This window comes from Prunus avium, chromosome 7 (genome assembly GCF_965620075.1).
Source record: "Prunus avium chromosome 7, drPruAviu1.hap1.1, whole genome shotgun sequence".
Taxonomy (NCBI): Eukaryota; Viridiplantae; Streptophyta; class Magnoliopsida; order Rosales; family Rosaceae; genus Prunus; species Prunus avium.
Window position 1 is genome coordinate 38,789,785 of NC_142290.1, and position 15,966 is coordinate 38,805,750.

At 39.3% G+C, this 15,966-nt stretch overlaps 3 protein-coding genes and 1 non-coding gene across 5 annotated transcripts; 2 read left to right on the forward strand and 2 right to left on the reverse strand.

Moving 5' to 3' along the window:
- Positions 1 to 1,136: 1,136 nt before the first annotated feature.
- EIFISO4G1 (MIF4G domain-containing protein / MA3 domain-containing protein) lies at positions 1,137 to 6,565 on the reverse strand. Its single transcript, XM_021958464.2, has 9 exons — positions 6,026 to 6,565; positions 4,977 to 5,048; positions 4,713 to 4,808; positions 4,265 to 4,474; positions 3,959 to 4,056; positions 3,563 to 3,650; positions 3,109 to 3,459; positions 2,776 to 3,018; positions 1,137 to 2,649 (listed from the first exon to the last, which is right to left on the reverse strand). The coding sequence occupies exons 1-9, from the start codon at positions 6,218 to 6,220 to the stop codon at positions 1,591 to 1,593; spliced, it is 2,412 nt and encodes an 803-aa protein (XP_021814156.2). The 5' UTR covers positions 6,221 to 6,565; the 3' UTR covers positions 1,137 to 1,590.
- LOC148293427 (small nucleolar RNA snoR103) lies at positions 5,489 to 5,593 on the reverse strand. The gene has a single exon (XR_015825985.1). It is a non-coding gene; the product is annotated as a small nucleolar RNA snoR103 (small nucleolar RNA).
- Positions 6,566 to 9,571: 3,006 nt separating the features above from the next.
- Positions 9,572 to 12,026, forward strand: LOC110756901 (heat shock 70 kDa protein). The gene has a single exon (XM_021958386.2). The coding sequence runs from the start codon at positions 9,879 to 9,881 to the stop codon at positions 11,841 to 11,843; it is 1,965 nt and encodes a 654-aa protein (XP_021814078.1). The 5' UTR covers positions 9,572 to 9,878; the 3' UTR covers positions 11,844 to 12,026.
- Positions 12,027 to 12,422: 396 nt separating this feature from the next.
- Positions 12,423 to 15,715, forward strand: LOC110756931 (Translation initiation factor 3 protein). Of its 2 annotated transcripts, XM_021958423.2 has the most exons (10): positions 12,423 to 12,790; positions 12,887 to 12,926; positions 13,081 to 13,140; positions 13,267 to 13,319; positions 13,694 to 13,749; positions 13,854 to 13,887; positions 14,381 to 14,453; positions 14,547 to 14,639; positions 14,875 to 15,061; positions 15,392 to 15,715. In XM_021958423.2, exons 1-9 carry the CDS (start codon positions 12,501 to 12,503, stop codon positions 15,025 to 15,027), a joined length of 852 nt encoding a protein of 283 aa, XP_021814115.1. In that variant the 5' UTR covers positions 12,423 to 12,500; the 3' UTR covers positions 15,028 to 15,061; positions 15,392 to 15,715. The 2 variants fall into 2 exon arrangements, with proteins under 2 accessions (XP_021814115.1, XP_021814114.1); XM_021958422.2 differs by lacking the exon at positions 15,392 to 15,715 and having other exon boundaries at positions 12,424 to 12,790; positions 14,875 to 15,288.
- Positions 15,716 to 15,966: the final 251 nt, after the last annotated feature.

Here is a 15,966-nt window from a genome sequence, read left to right on the forward strand (position 1 = left end):
GAACCCACTTTTGGTACTGATGTTATATACTGCAGTTTAGAGCGCCAAAATGGAGGGAAAGGGTTCTGTCAGTTGGGTTTGGTCGAAGGTTGAGTGGAATGATGCGATTATTATTTCAAAAAGCAGGCTGACCATGTGAATTTAAGTTCAGTTTTGACAGAAACTAACAGAAGGACCATTTTGATGGGTGGATGACAACCTAAAGGACTATTAGTGTCACAAAAAAACCTAAAGGACGATTCGTGATAATTTTGTAAACCTGAAGGACCATTTGTGATAAAAAGCCTATATTTTTTAAAAGCCATTTGTTGAAAAGTCATGGTTTTACGAGGGATTTCTAAATAAAATGACATTCAAATCCAAACATTTACCGACTGGGCCCATATTCTTTTGTATTGTATAGGGCCATGCTTCTTTATGTTTTGTATTTGGATATCTTTACAGCATGTTTACTTACTATAAATTGAAACGTCGAACTTAAAGAGTAGGGAAGTAAGAGCTATTAGAGTCTAGGAGAAAGTGTCTTGACTTGTAGATTTGTGTTGCAATTTAAACTATCATTTATATTAAAAAAAGAGTAAAGAAATAAGAAATTAGAATCTAATAAGCTATTCTCTTAGTTAACTTAATTCCTAGATTTGAGGAGCATTTGATTACATATTGGAAAAAACTTGGCTCCTCATCCTTCTTTACTATCAATGTTGTTTTGATACTCTTTAAACCCTATTTAATTAAACTCCTCAATTTTAAGGAGCCAGATACTTGTCAAATTTCTTTAAACCCTATTTAATTAAACTCCTCAATTTTAAGGAGCCAAACAATGCTATTTTAAGTAGCGCTATTAGAAATGTCAGGCCTAAAATTAAAAAATAAAAAAAGTACCATGTGACTGTTTACGTGAATAGACCTTTTCAATTATTATTATTATTATTCTGGTTAATATGAATTTTTATTTAATCAATAATGGCTCTCCGTGGCACTTGAGACATTTAACTTTTTTATTGTTGGGCGAGCAGATTCAATGAGATCCAGTTACACAACATACGTCTACGAAAAAATTGAAAAGAGAGAAAAATTAGCATTGAAATCCAAACGAAATATGCTCGGAACCAATTTCCTTTGATAGTGGAATATAAAGACAAGGCATTTATGAGCTGGCCAAGTTTAACAATGAACTAAATTTAATTAGTCAAGAAGAGAACAAAAGGAGACGAAACAAAACTAGTCAAGTACAAAACAACTGGATCCTTTGAAGGGACACTCTCCACCTTGAGCAAATTTAAATATAACACGTGATTAGCCATCCACATCTCCAGAGCAAAATCCATGGCATTATGATTTGATTTCTTTCCTCAATAAACACACTACTATGACCTCGGGAAATATACAACTCAAATTAAAAAGAAAAAAAATACCTGTCCTGTCCTTGGCATCTCCACCTTATCACATCTATTGTAATACAAATCACTCACCCAAAAAAGAGAGGGTGCAGGGTAACGGCGTCGCAAAGAGGTGAAGCACAAGCACAAGCACATGGAGTTCGCACCCCTACAGAAACTCACGTGCTCATGCGAAGCTGTTCGAGGCTTTCTAAAATAGACTCCGGCAGGCATCAATATCAGACGCTTGAGAATCCAACACACCTTGCCCAGACGAACTAGAACTAACAACCTTCAGTCCTGCCTCTAATATAGCTCTCTGGAAGTAGTCGTCATCCACCTCCTTCAGGACCTCTTTCACCACCTTAAAATCCAAGCCTCCAACCAAAATTAATTTCCCTATAACTTCACCAAAGTTACTCGGTGCTTTTGGCAGATCAATGCCAACATCATTCAGGATAGATGCATACAATAAACATCCACTCCTTATGTCACTAGCTGTAAACACCTTCTTAGAAAACAAATACTCCAGAAGCTTCACAAGTGATTCAACACAGGGTCGACTTTTCTCTAGTGCAAGGGAGATAGCTTCCTTGACAACCTCAGGGTGGTACGCTGGAGATCTTAGCTCCTCCACACACAGTAATGCTTCATCTAAGAGTCCAACACTGAAATATTCCTCCAAAAGGGAGACTGTTTTTTTCTTAAGCTCGTCCTGTTTCAACTTTGGAGCTGGAGCTGAAGCTTGTGGCTTTTCAGTAAGTGGTGATATAGATGGAGCAACAACAGGTCTAGCAGACACAAGCGCTTGAGCTACAGGCTCTGCACCAAAAGCATAGTTGGATGGACGAGCAGGAGGGCCACCACTACCCTGCAATAAGGCACTAGGCCTATTACTGGTAAGGCCACCACTACCCTGAGGTAACAGTCTTGTGTTCGCTGATGTTGATTTTCCAATGAATGGCAACTGGCCACGTCCAGCAGCATCACCTCGTGGCATTGATCGATTCCTAGGGGCCTCCCAATCGTCATTATCTATTCCAGGCATCCCAGGCATCTTCCTTGTTCCTGGCATTCCAGGCATTCCAGGCATTCCAGGCATCATACCCCCTAAACCAGTTCGGTTGTTTGGGAAACCCCCAGGACTGGTATTCCCTTGAGCACCAGTAACGTTGTTACGACCACTTCTGATGCTTGCAGCAGCACCCGGACGCAATCCAAGATTTTTCTCTGCCTCCGTATGTATTTCAGAAATGGTTTTGGCTTTTACCTGTAACCAAAGTTCAAAATAAGATGATTAGTAGTTAAATAACACCACCTCTCCACATATATTACAAGAGTCAACTACACATGTATTTCAGCATGCCAGTCAAATACATATATTACAACAGCCTACCTCTTCACGCCTGGGAACCCAGTTGTTGGCCCGCAAATCAAGTACATCACGAACCATGAACCTCAACCTTGGAGCCAATTGAGGGTTTGTTGTCAGTTCCTTCAATCTGCTGAAGTACAAATCATTTATACGGCGTGATTTTGGGCTCTCGTCAAGCTGCTTACCAATAGTGTTAAAAAAATGACATATGGCCTCCACATTTTCCTCAGCAGGACAAGTTCTGTTATCAGCTCCTAAAAGTTCCTGTTTCACATAACAAATAACCATGAATAACATATTTAAGAAAAGTCGCTGATCAAGAAAGGGCTAGAAAAGAGGGAATACAAGACGAACCGCAACAATGTGATGTACAATCTTTTCAGGTACCATCTTCTGTTTCAGAAGCTCTCCAATTAAACGAATGTTTCCCAGTGTACGAATCTTGGCCAATCTTTCTTTATCCCTACGCTCCATCTCTTGTTCAGGGGCAGTCATCTGCCTCACTTCTTCCCTCAATTTGTCAGCACCATCAAAAGCCTCCTGGCAGTTATTCAAGAGGACACGCTTGAAAGTGATTTCTTTTCCATCTGGTTCATCTGAGGGGAACCGGGGAAGCTTTTCATTAAGATCAGAGCACAGAAGAGCATACATGGGACAAAATGTAGGTTCCAGCACAGCCTTATCAAATATCAGTGAAATAACCCCCTGGAATGCAAAGAAAACTGTGAGTACAGTTGACAGCAGTAACAAAACAGAACCGAAAGAGAACATTAGAAGGGCATATCAATAAAGAAATCAAAATCAACACCTTTAAGATATCAGCTGATGTAATGCCAGAGTCAATAAGTTGCCCTTTAAGGAGATCAAACTTCTCTGGGGTCAGCTTGTTCAGTATCCTACATAGATAAACATAAAGCAAGTGGGATTAAACACAATGTTTTGAGGACAACTCAGTCTACAGAAAAAAAGATAATCAAACCATGGCAACTTGGGAAGCAAAGGACCCCTAGACAGTCTTTATTGGGAGATAATGAGACAGAGAATAGTATTTTCATATTTCAGCATCCGTTATCATTTTCCGAGTTGCGTGTTTTAATCCCACGATCAAACAGATAACAAAAAGGCTTTCAAGGCTCAAGTTATCCAGGGAGCGAGAAAATAATGAAGATATAATACAATACAATGAACTGTCGTGATATATTACCCCTTCACAGTCTTCAACACACGGTCCTTATCAGATAGGGTACCCCTTCTAGCTGACCATGGCACCTCAGCTTTGGTTAGAGCAGGAGCAGGCCCTCCCTGAAATAATGAGGAAACAGCGCCATCAGAAATGAAGCACAGTCAACACTGTCCTTGTATGCAAGTACATTAGGTACACATACAAAACTGAGGACAGATATTAAATGTACAATTTATCACATGATTAATAAAGTAACAAAACAATCATGCCAAAATACATGTATAATTACACTGACCATATTTGAAACCCTAAACCCTAAACCCTTACCCCTTGGTTGGAAGAGTTCTGTGTCCTTGCAAATTGAGGTTGATTTGCTTCTTGTTGTCTGTAATCAAACCGATTACCAGACTCTTTATTCTCCCGAAGAGTCTCCCAAGATCGTTCCTCTCCAGAAGCAGGAACAGGCGCAGAGCGGCCACGCCAATCCCGACTGTCGGGCTCAGAATAACGACCTTGAGATTGAGGCGGAGTTGGCAGCTGAAGAGGAGAATAAATAAAAATTCTTATACGAAGCACACAATGAATATCATAGTATAATATGAAGATCAATTAGTTCTGTAAGGCAACATCACTAATCATTATAATCAGCAATAAGAACAAACATGATGAATTGCAATGAAACAAAAGATATTTGAAATTGATGATTTTGAACCCCTCCATCAACTTGAGCACTTAAAGCATTGAAATACAAGTTATTAGTTGGATAAACGCTCACATTGGTTTCTGCACGACCCCAACTCTGATCTTCACCAAGAAATTCAACTTCAATTTCTTGTTTCACTTTCAGAATTTCATCAGGGACCTCAACAGCCTATAAAGAAGAGATAAACAATCCGAAGTTCATTAAAGTTCATTTGAGAATATATAGTCTTTTCTAGTTTAAACAAAAAAGTTAAAGAATCATACAATCTTCTGACAATTCATATAAATAAAAAATACTACTACGTTTCAAAATCAATTGCATTAAAAAATGGAATACCTCTCTAAGCTGTAAGATCTGGTCTCTGGTGTACTTCACACGCTCACGACCCTCAAACCGTGAGTCCCCAGCCTGTCATGGAAAGAGTTTAGAGCGTTCGACCACATTCAATGGGAGCAAGAATGCAAAATAGGAACCAAAGCTTAAGAGATTATAAATCTCCTCCAACTAAATAATTTCAAATGTGAAGATAATAATCATAATTAAATAGATATCATCTGCCAAACACACACGAACAGAAGGGAAAAAAAGGTTTTGGCAATTTGGCACTTCGTAGGATATTTGGCATGGGTGAAACAAACTAACGATGGTAACACAACTACTAATACCGTGTGTGTGACCAAAAATATAAAAATGTACTACCATGATGAATTTATAAATAATCCCAGGCCCCTCCTCAATGAACTTCAGCCTTTAGTGCATACAAACATAAGATCCCTCTTGTAAAATAGCCAACTCCCAGGGATGCACCATGGTTGAATGGCTCATTTGACTGTGAACCCCAATGAATCCGATGTCTGTAGGTCCTTTATGGGCAATCAAAGACTCACTACTTGCCCACCTAAAGCCTACATATAGCTGTTTGTCCATATTTACAGTAGGTACACATATTAAGCGCCCCAACAAGAATTAGGACATTGACAATATTTAAAACACTACTCCTCCTTTTGATATAAACAAAGATTTCCATCAACTTAACAGTGGTTTTTCAGAGGTGGGTGGTGCAATAAACATTAACAGTTTGTTCAAATAACATTCAAAATTGGTAGGGAAACATCGAAACCGCGTATTAAAGCATTAAAGGAACAATTATGTCAGAGAAACTATCCTTGTTAGAACCTAATTCAATCCAAAAAACAAACTTATAGCTTTCTTATTATTCACCCAAGAGAAACAAAATAAAAATTACAAATTAAATCGAGAAGCAGAATAACAGCTAAGCAAAGCAACAACAAATCACATAGCTAGATAGATGCATACATAATACAAACAAGGGCGGAAAAAGGAAACCTAGATCCAAAGAAAGATGAGAGATTTGATAGGTATACCTTGATTGAGAAATTAGAGGGAGCACCGCCATGGGGACGCAAGAGAGGGAGATCAGAAGAAAAGGAGCCGAAAGCTAAAGAAGACGACGAGGAAGATGGGCCAGAAGAAGCGGAGGAGTCGAAGCGAGGACCAAGGAGTCTACCACGACCGCCACCAGGTCTCAAGCTCAACACCGTCTGATCACCCTGCTGCATACCTCGATCTTAATCTCCTGAAAGAATCTCCGCCGTCCGATCAAAGAACAAAGAGAGAGAGAGAGAGAGAGAGAGAGAGAGAGCAGAACAACAACGATAGACTCAGCGAAACAAGACGCTGAATCCTATTGAATTGGATTTATAGAGATAAGGTGATTCCGATTCCGATTCCGATTCCGAGTCTGGTTCAGTTTTTCTCTCTTCTAAGGGAAAGAGAGAGAGAGAGAAAAGAGGGGAAGCTCAGAAGAGAGAAAGAGAGAGGGGTCCGTGGGGCGGTGGAGAGGCTAAAAAACCCTTCCTTTCCTTGGTGAAGTGAGAGAGTGTGTCCGCGTTGGAATTGGATTTCCATTTTTCTTTTCTTTTTTTTTCCCTCATGATTTTCGGTTTGAGTTTTTTTTTTTTTGTTTGGTATGTCGGGTGAGTGTGATTACGTTGTTGTCCACTTGTCGTGTCGTTGGTAGGAGATGAGTTGTGTACACTTTTCTAATCTTTGAATTTGACGAATGTGCCCTTTGCCTTACTCTGAATTCTGTCCAAACTATGCTATCGTTTTTAGAATACTATGCTTATTTTTGTATAACCACCAAAATTACGCATAATTCACAAAAATTAAATAAAAACAAATTACTTAACAAAGCTCATACAAAATACTTAAAATATATTATTTTTATTTAATCTTGCCAATTATATGACGTTAGTTTCAGTCGTATTCCTTATACAAAAACCATGGTGGTGGTTTTATCTTTATTTTCAAGCATTGAATTTCAAGGAGAACAAAAGAACCGAGAACTTGACTGAGAACAAAAAAACTTTTTGTTAATCACCCTTTCAACGCACTTTCTGTCTAAATTTGTAATTTTGTCAAAATTTCTATAAAAATACATTAAGGGCTGGCTCATACCCACAAGATCAGATGAGCCCAGTACAACAAACCATAGAATAGCCCAAACACATACAGGACCGACAACTACAAAAGGCAAAATCTTACAAATTTGAGTTAGGACTCGTTTGGGAGTGCTTCTTCCTGAATCACTTATGCCAGTACCGCTTATGACATAAGTGCTTCTACAACGAAGCAGTTTGTCATTTGGACGTCACATTTAAAAGTGCTTTTACATCACAGAAAAACGCTTTTGATATTTTGTTGAGTGTTTGGTTTTCTTTGTTTGGATATCCTTCTCCTCACTATCTTTCTCTTTCTCTTTCCCTCAAATATAAAATCATTCATTTTATTATATCGTATCTATGGTCATGTGACATTGCAGCAAAGATTTTCTACGAACCCAACACACTGTTGGGCTTACTTGTTCTTCTGCTTCAAACTTAGAAGCCGATAACATTTCATATAAAATAGCAATCAACGTAAGCTAACCCATCTCTTGTTACGCTTGTTCATTCTGGTTCTTCACTGTTTTTCTTGGAAAGATTTGTCTTTCTTACATTGTTCTCTGTTCTGGTTGTCAAAGACTAATCTTGATGTATCCTTTTATTTTGATTTTCTGTAAGAGAGAGGTTTAGGCTCAAAATGATGCCATTGAATATAGTACATGATGGTAATGGATTGCCTAGAATCATACTCACGGAGCCAACTGGGTCTTCAACATAGGTTGGTTGGTTTCAATCAATTATTATGTTCTCTCTGTTTTGCTGCCCCTGCACTTGTAATTTTCCTTGTTCATTTTTGCAGATTATAGATATGATGGCCTAAAGTATAAATTTTTATCATTTGGTGCATGATATAGATGTAAAAGGGGTGTCAAATTAATGAACAAGAGTATTTTAATTGGGGTGTTTATCAGATATTCCCAGTTTAAATTTGGCATTTTAAAAAATTAAATATGAGTATTTTTGGCATTTTAAAAGTTTCATTAAAAGGAGCCAAGTGTTTCCCGTGTTTTTGTCCTGCAATGTTTTTAAGAAGAAGCACCTCTCAAGTGCTTCTTCCAAAACCACTCCAAGTGCTTTTGGATCTCACTCAAAGTGCTTTTGTAATTTTTGCCAAACACCATTTTTAAAAGAAAGCAGCGCTTTCACTTATTTAGAAGCGTTTTTCGTTACTCCAAAATCATTCCCAAACAAGTCCTTAATTTGCCAAACCACAACCTTTGTTAATATCATATGGCTCATGGTCAACCCCCAGAATTATATGAGCACATAAATTGATTATGTTCTTGCATGGAATTCTTTTCTCTTAGATTTATTAGCAATGGTCGAATCGAGGGGTGTGTCATTTTCAATTATATGTTAAGTATCTTAGTTAAGCATTTTTTTTCTTATCCTCGTCTTCATTCCTGTAATATTTAAATTGGGAATTCCTCATTCCTGCTTTTAGGCCCCACACATAGTTATGCGGGTTGGGCAATGGCGTAGGACCCACAAAAAATTGGGCCTTCTATAACACATTTTAGCCCAAGAAATGTAGTAGCAAAAAATGTCTTTTATGTGTGTACCAGATGCTTTTTTGGGTTTATTTCTTTACTTTTTATATAGTGAGCCTCTTTTATATAAACTAACAAACTTTTTATTTAAGTTTTGCTAAAATTAAGGTAAATATTGAACATAAAAGGCCTCAATTTTGATTTCTACCTAGGGCCTCTAAAATCAATGGACCGGCTCTTCCCACCTTCGTTAGAGAATGGATTCTCTAAACCACCCCATTATGAAAAAAAATGAATAAAAAATTACTTTGTAGAACAAGAAAAAAGCATTATGAGCACAACATATAATATGTATCAATTTAATTTTTATTAACTAAAAATCTAGACACTACATTTCCAAAACATGATCATTATTATAGAAGTAGCACCACAATCACACATCTTAATAACGTATTTATATAAAAATAAATTATATATATATATATATTCTAAATGGAACGGGTTAGAGTTAGGGATCATCCTAGCCCTTCCCCGAATCCGTCTCCATACCCCTTCCTTTGTATCTGACCAAGACTTTTACTGCAGAGAAAATTGGCATCCCTTGTGTAGAACCAACTTAAACCGGTCCACGTGTAATCAATCTGCCACCTCATCACCAGTCTACCCTTGGTTTTGCCCACGTCGATGCCCCACAGATTCTCGAAGAAACCCACCGTTCTGATGGAGAGAGACTTACCTGCACCGGGGATAGGGCTACAGTCCTATCCCCCTCCAATCGCAGCCCGCCACTTGTCCATTTTCTGACAAAATTGGACACGTGGCGGGCTGCGATTGGAGGGGGATAGGACTGTAGCCCTATCCCCGGTGCAGGCAAGTTTTTTTCGTTCTTGATGACACGACCAAAAAGTTCCTTCCCTTTCCAAACATACCATCATCCACTCTAATTTCATCCAACAAGACGATGGTACGGAAGTAATTTTCGTATAATTGAGGCCCAGCTTCACCTCCCAATCTTTCCTTCCCTCCCCGCGTCTAGAACCCAACTCAAACGTTCCAGAACTATCTGGCACAACCTCAAACCTCCTATATGTTTCTCACCGTCTATCCTTCACTTTTCTCGAATTATCTCTTACATCACTATAAATTTGGAGTCCCTGTACCAAACCCATCTCACATTTTGACATCACAAAGCTTTAAAACTTTCTTCCGAGCTTTCAAAACCAGCTTTGCTAAAATTTCTTAAGAATTCTGTGTGTGAATTTAGAGCGTCAAGCAGTTCAATGGCGACCAAGACTGAAGGCAAGGCCATAGGCATCGACCTTGGCACAACCTATAGCTGCGTCGGTGTGTGGCAAAACGACCGCGTTGAGATCATCGCCAACGACCAGGGCAACCGCACCACTCCCTCCTACGTGGCCTTCACAGACACCGAGCGGCTCATCGGCGATGCAGCCAAAAACCAAGTGGCCATGAATCCACAGAACACCGTCTTCGACGCCAAGCGTCTCATTGGCCGCCGATTCTCCGACCCTACAGTCCAAAGCGACATGAAGCTCTGGCCTTTCAAGGTCATCCCTGGTCCCGGCGACAAACCCATGATCGTCGTCAGGTACAAAGGCGAAGAAAAGACCTTCTCTGCGGAGGAGATATCTTCCATGGTGCTGACGAAGATGAGGGAGATAGCTGAGGCTTATTTGGGTCAGACCATAAAGAACGCTGTGGTGACTGTCCCTGCTTATTTCAATGACTCGCAGAGACAGGCCACCAAGGACGCCGGCGCTATTTCTGGGCTCAACGTCATGCGAATTATCAACGAGCCCACCGCCGCCGCTATAGCCTATGGGCTGGACAAGAAGGCCTCGAGAAAAGGTGAGCAGAACGTCCTTATTTTCGATCTCGGTGGAGGCACTTTTGATGTCTCGCTTTTGACTATTGAAGAGGGGATATTTGAGGTGAAGGCCACCGCCGGCGATACTCATCTGGGTGGTGAAGATTTTGATAATAGAATGGTGAATCACTTTGTGGCCGAGTTCAGGAGGAAGCATAAGAAGGATATCAGTGGAAATGCCAGAGCTTTGAGGAGGTTGAGGACGGCGTGTGAGAGGGCTAAGAGGACCCTGTCTTCGACCTCTCAGACCACAATTGAGATTGATTCTTTGTACGAAGGGATCGATTTCTATGCGACGATTACAAGGGCCAGGTTCGAGGAGTTGAATATGGATTTGTTCAGGAAGTGTATGGAGCCGGTTGAAAAGTGTCTGAGGGATGCTAAGATTGACAAGAGTCAGGTTCACGACGTGGTTCTGGTTGGTGGGTCGACTAGAATTCCCAAGGTTCAGCAACTTTTGCAGGATTTTTTCAATGGGAAAGAGCTGTGCAAGAGCATAAACCCTGACGAAGCGGTTGCCTATGGTGCTGCGGTTCAAGCTGCGATCTTGAGCGGCGAAGGAGATGAGAAAGTGCAGGACCTGTTGTTGCTCGATGTCACGCCTCTCAGTCTTGGGCTTGAGACTGCTGGTGGTGTTATGACTACTCTCATCCCGAGGAACACAACAATTCCAACCAAGAAGGAGCAGATTTTCTCTACTTACTCCGATAATCAGCCCGGGGTTTTGATCCAAGTCTACGAAGGAGAGCGCGCCCGAACCAAGGACAACAATTTATTGGGGAAGTTTGAGCTCACTGGGATTCCTCCTGCTCCTAGAGGCGTGCCCCAAATCAATGTGTGCTTTGACATTGATGCGAATGGCATTTTGAATGTGTCAGCGGAGGACAAGACTGCTGGAGTGAAGAACAAGATCACCATCACCAACGACAAGGGAAGGCTGAGCAAGGAAGAAATAGAGAAGATGGTGCAAGATGCAGAGAAGTACAAGGCAGAGGACGAGGAGGTGAAGAAGAAAGTGGACGCCAAGAATGCGTTGGAAAACTACGCATATAACATGAGGAACACGGTGAAGGACGACAAGTTTGCAGGGAAACTGGACCCTGCGGACAAGGAGAAGATCGAGAAGGCAGTGGAGGATGCCATTAATTGGCTGGAGGGGAACCAGTTGGCTGAGGTTGATGAGTTGGAGGATAAGTTGAAGGAGTTGGAGGGGTTATGCAATCCAATTATTGCTAAGATGTACCAGGGCGCTGGTGGTGCTGGAGGCATGCCGCCAATGGGGGATGATGACATGTCTGGTGGTCCTTCTACTGGCTCTGCGACTGGACCTGGCCCTAAGATTGAAGAAGTTGATTGAGTTAATTCAAGTGGAGCTCTGTTTTCGTTTTTAAGTTTATGTTCTGTTTTTGGTTAAGCTTGTAAACATGTGTTTTTTGAGTTTGTTTTTTTAAAAGTTCCTAAGCAAGCAGTGTATGTTTATATGTAATGGAGAGTCAGCCACCAATCTAATATAAGAAGTTGGTTTTACTTTTTTGGTTCATAGTGAGACTTGTCTTATCAAAAAATGATAACAAGAACAACAATGGAGAAGTTTCATGTTTGTGCAACCACAGTAGTTTAGTTCATCCTGGGAACCCAAATAAAAAATGCTTTCAAAATGTTTGTGGGAAATTGGTTGGCGATTCACTTGACATAGATGGCAAAATCAATCCACAAAAGAACGTAAAAGAAACTATGCCGTATTTGATGCTTACTCACCTTCAGACTTCGGTGAAATTTAAAATCAAACTAGTTGAATGGCTCCAAAAGTTGAAATGCAGGGAAGGTCAAAATCTTGAGCCGGGCCTTATTGAAATGAGCCTGGACAAGCCATGGCCCAATAACGAACGAAGCCCATCGCAGTCCAGTCAACTCGCATTCTTCTTCATCCAATTCAACATCCTAAAAATTATGGATAAGGAGGAGAAGGAAATTGCTGAGCGCAGTAGCTAGCTGTTGTTGAGTGTTTTGAGCCATGGCTGGGATCACCACCAGCTGCGCATCCAAAGCTATGCTATCCCGAACCACATATAAAACGACGCCGTCTCCACTCTCACTCTCACTCTCACTCTCCTCCGTGGAGTCCAAACTCTTCGGCCTTCGTTTTAATAACTCCTCCAGCTGTTTTAGCTGTCTCTCCTCAACCGTCAGCAGCCCAATAACCGCCCGTTTCGGCGGTGGGCCGCGTTTTCCCGGCAATGACCCCAGGCGCTCACGGAAGAGCGACTCCGATGAGGACGAGGCCCTTGATATCTCCTCTATCAGGTTAATCAATTTATTAGTTTATCGATAATTTATGCATGTGATCAATTTTCGTCAATCGAAATTGAATTTTTGAATTGGTGATTTGTTTTGAAATAGGTCAGATACCGTGAGGCTAATTGATGCGAAGCAGAACATGGTTTGCGTTTTCTTTTTCTTCTGTTATTTATTTTGTCTTAATTTTTCTTTAATTTATGTTAAACTGCTCAGTTTAGTTGCTGGTGAATTGTGGGGGGAAAAAATGAAAAATGCATTATCAAAGTCTTGAAGTTGTTTATTGTTGTTCTGCGTAGGTTGGAGTGGTCTCTAAAAGGGAGGCTATTCGACTGGCTGACGATGCTGAACTTGATTTGGTATACATTTTACCACTAATTTTTGTTTTTCCTTTTTGTGAAATATTATTTGAGCTTCTTATTTGAGTTAGAAATGATGCTTTTATAACATGGTTTTGAAGACTAATCTCTTCTGCATTGTTGCAGGTAATATTATCTCCAGAAGCAGATCCTCCAGTTCTCAGGATAATGGATTACAAGTATGATAGCTTTCATATGATTTTAGAACAAGTCCATAATTCTCTTCATTTCGACTGTTTCCTGTTCTTATTTGTGATAAATGCTCAAAATGTTCTTATTCAAATCGATCCTCTTACAGTTTTATGTTATTATAATGACTTAATTGTACATAGATAGCAAGAGGTGTAACTACTGATGCATTACTGATAAACTGTGTTAGCACATTGACCAGTTTGTTGAGTGGAAATGCAAAATTGGGATCTCAGTGTTTTTCCAATAAATCCTGTTTATTACAAATGTGTTTACAGGGAACCAATTGCCCTAAATATATGTTCTTTTCTTTTCAATCAGAGAACGGGTAGACCTAATTATCTATACCTTTTCTTTTTGTCAGTAAATATAGGTATGAACAACAAAAGAAGAAAAGAGGCCAGCAGAAGAAAAGTGCAGGTGAGTGTCTTCTCTGTCTTGAGACTGTTTCTTTTTCTTTCTAATTCATTCATAATCCTCCAATTTGAGAAGGACACTGACTGGAGTCTTGTCTTATATGTTAGCAAGCCGCATGGATTTGAAGGAGCTCAAAATGGGGTAAAGCACTGAATCATATATTTGGTTTTTTTTTGCATTCAGTCTTATTTCAAATCTCAGAATAATAACATGTTTGTTTGACGTGTAAATTCATTAATGGCTGATTAAATAGATATTGAAAAAAAAAGGTTGAATTACATAGATAGTTGCATATATAACTTTTATATTATGAAACAATATTTTTCTTTGATAGGCTTGCTATCTAATTTGTATCAGCAAATTGTAGAGTTAATATGGCTTCCACCAAAGAAAATGAGAGTATGTTACTTTGAAGTATGAAGCAAAAGTCGAACTCACTAATGGTTAATTTTCAAAAACATCAAACTAAGCACAAAAAAAGAAAGAAAAGGTTTTCAGATGTTTATGCATGTGACATTTACTTATATGTTCTAAATTCTATTATTTAATAAAGGGCCTTGATTCCTAATTTGAACTAGATGCTGTACTTTATTTGTATGTATAAATTTTTTGATAATTATTACTGTCTGTACAGTTACAACATTGACCAACATGATTACTCTGTGCGTTTGAGAGCTGCCCAGAAGTTTTTGAAAGATGGTGACAAGGTTGCTTAGATTTCTCAATAATGTCTGAATTTGCCTTCCTATATTAAAACTCCCTGTATTGTTCTTAAGTTTTTCTGTATTGAATTTTTGTAGGTCAAGGTTATTGTCCACTTGAAAGGCCGTGAAAATGATTTCCGAAATATTGCTATTGCACTTATCAAACGCTTCCAGAATGATGTTGGGGAGGTAATGATGTATTTTTGTGTTTTGAATCATAAACAGATAGTAAATACTAAGTGCTTGTTTTTCAAATGCCTGAAGTGCTTCAGATTGGTCTTTTTTTTTTTTTTTTTTTTTGGAGGGGGGTGGAAAGAGTTTACAATCTAGAGCTCTTTTAAGTTCTGGTTATTTTCATTAGGAGTAAGTCAGCTGTTCAGGTTTTTTTAATCTACAATTGTTTGCTTGTTTCCATGGGTTGCAGCTGGCAACAGAGGAAGCCAAAAGCTTCAGCGACAAGAACATGTTTATAGTTTTAGTTCCCAACAAGGCTATTCTACAGAAAGCTCAAGAACCGCCCCCGAAGAAGAAAGAAAACTCTGCACCTGCAGTGAATGAAATATCAGCTGGTGTCTGAGTGGACTTGAGTTTGAAGCAGGTTTTACATATAGGTAAATCATTTGGATTTTCATTTTGTTTGTCAACTAGGTTGGGAATCTCTGAGGTTGTGTATAGTAGTAGTGTAATAGTGTTGTACGAGAAGAACATGTATAATAGATTTTGATATCAAGACTGTCTTTTCAATTAACAAACTTGCAGAATTTTGTAGACTGTAATTTTCAAAATAAAAAATAACAAAAATGTAAAGCTTTCATATGAAGCAAACATTTCTGGTCCACACTAGATGAACATTTAACAGTTCCATAGCAACAATTAGTCTTGTAGGCAGTCTGATCAAACAATGTAGTGATTGTGTTTGATATATAAGCTCTTATTTCTAGTTGTTCTCTCGGGACACGTGCTTTCGAAGACAAGGAATATGGCCAGGGGAAAGTATATGCGATTGCATCATCAAATAGTCTCGATTGCTTATTTGGCCAGGTGCTGGATGATTGCTGTTGAAGCAGATTAAGTGATCAAACCTGGTTATGCATATTGTTATTCAAATGCTTATTATTATTATCCAACGTTCTTTTGCATATGTAAAGTAGGAGAGACTGGCATGATGTTAATTCGACCCCAGTGAAGCAAAGCGTCCAGAACATGTGCTAGTGAGTTGTAATAGGTTGCTGGTTAATTATATAGAAGTTGGGGTGTTTTGCTAATCTCTGACTCTGTGTGTGTGCCCAGATGGGGAGGCTTCAACTCACCTACCTAACGATTTGAACTTGGCTTAGCTTCTAAGTTCTTAGAACTCAAGTCTTCTCGTTTGCATATTTTTCTTATATATAACTGGGTAACTACTAAAGTTTTTTAAAGCAATGTTTTTGCACTAGTTTAAGTATTTTTCTGTTGGGGGATTTGTGTTTCTTATCAGATATGGGCCCACTGTGACCTAAGTATATCAATCAACAAC

What these genes read in the sequence shown, in the direction of transcription:
- LOC110756901 (XM_021958386.2), top strand. Translation starts at nt 9,879, where the DNA reads ATGGCGACCAAGACTGAAGGCAAGGCCATAGGCATCGACCTTGGCACA.
- EIFISO4G1 (XM_021958464.2), bottom strand. Translation starts at nt 6,220, where the DNA reads ATGCAGCAGGGTGATCAGACGGTGTTGAGCTTGAGACCTGGTGGCGGT. An exon ending in CCTCTAATTTCTCAATCAAG is followed by an intron (nt 5,049 to 6,025) that starts GTATACCTATCA and finishes TTTCCATGACAG; the next exon opens with GCTGGGGACTCACGGTTTGA. An exon ending in GGGTTCCCAGGCGTGAAGAG is followed by an intron (nt 2,650 to 2,775) that starts GTAGGCTGTTGT and finishes CTTTGGTTACAG; the next exon opens with GTAAAAGCCAAAACCATTTC.
- LOC110756931 (XM_021958423.2), top strand. Translation starts at nt 12,501, where the DNA reads ATGGCTGGGATCACCACCAGCTGCGCATCCAAAGCTATGCTATCCCGA. An exon ending in TTTTGAAAGATGGTGACAAG is followed by an intron (nt 14,454 to 14,546) that starts GTTGCTTAGATT and finishes GAATTTTTGTAG; the next exon opens with GTCAAGGTTATTGTCCACTT. An exon ending in TCCAGAATGATGTTGGGGAG is followed by an intron (nt 14,640 to 14,874) that starts GTAATGATGTAT and finishes CATGGGTTGCAG; the next exon opens with CTGGCAACAGAGGAAGCCAA.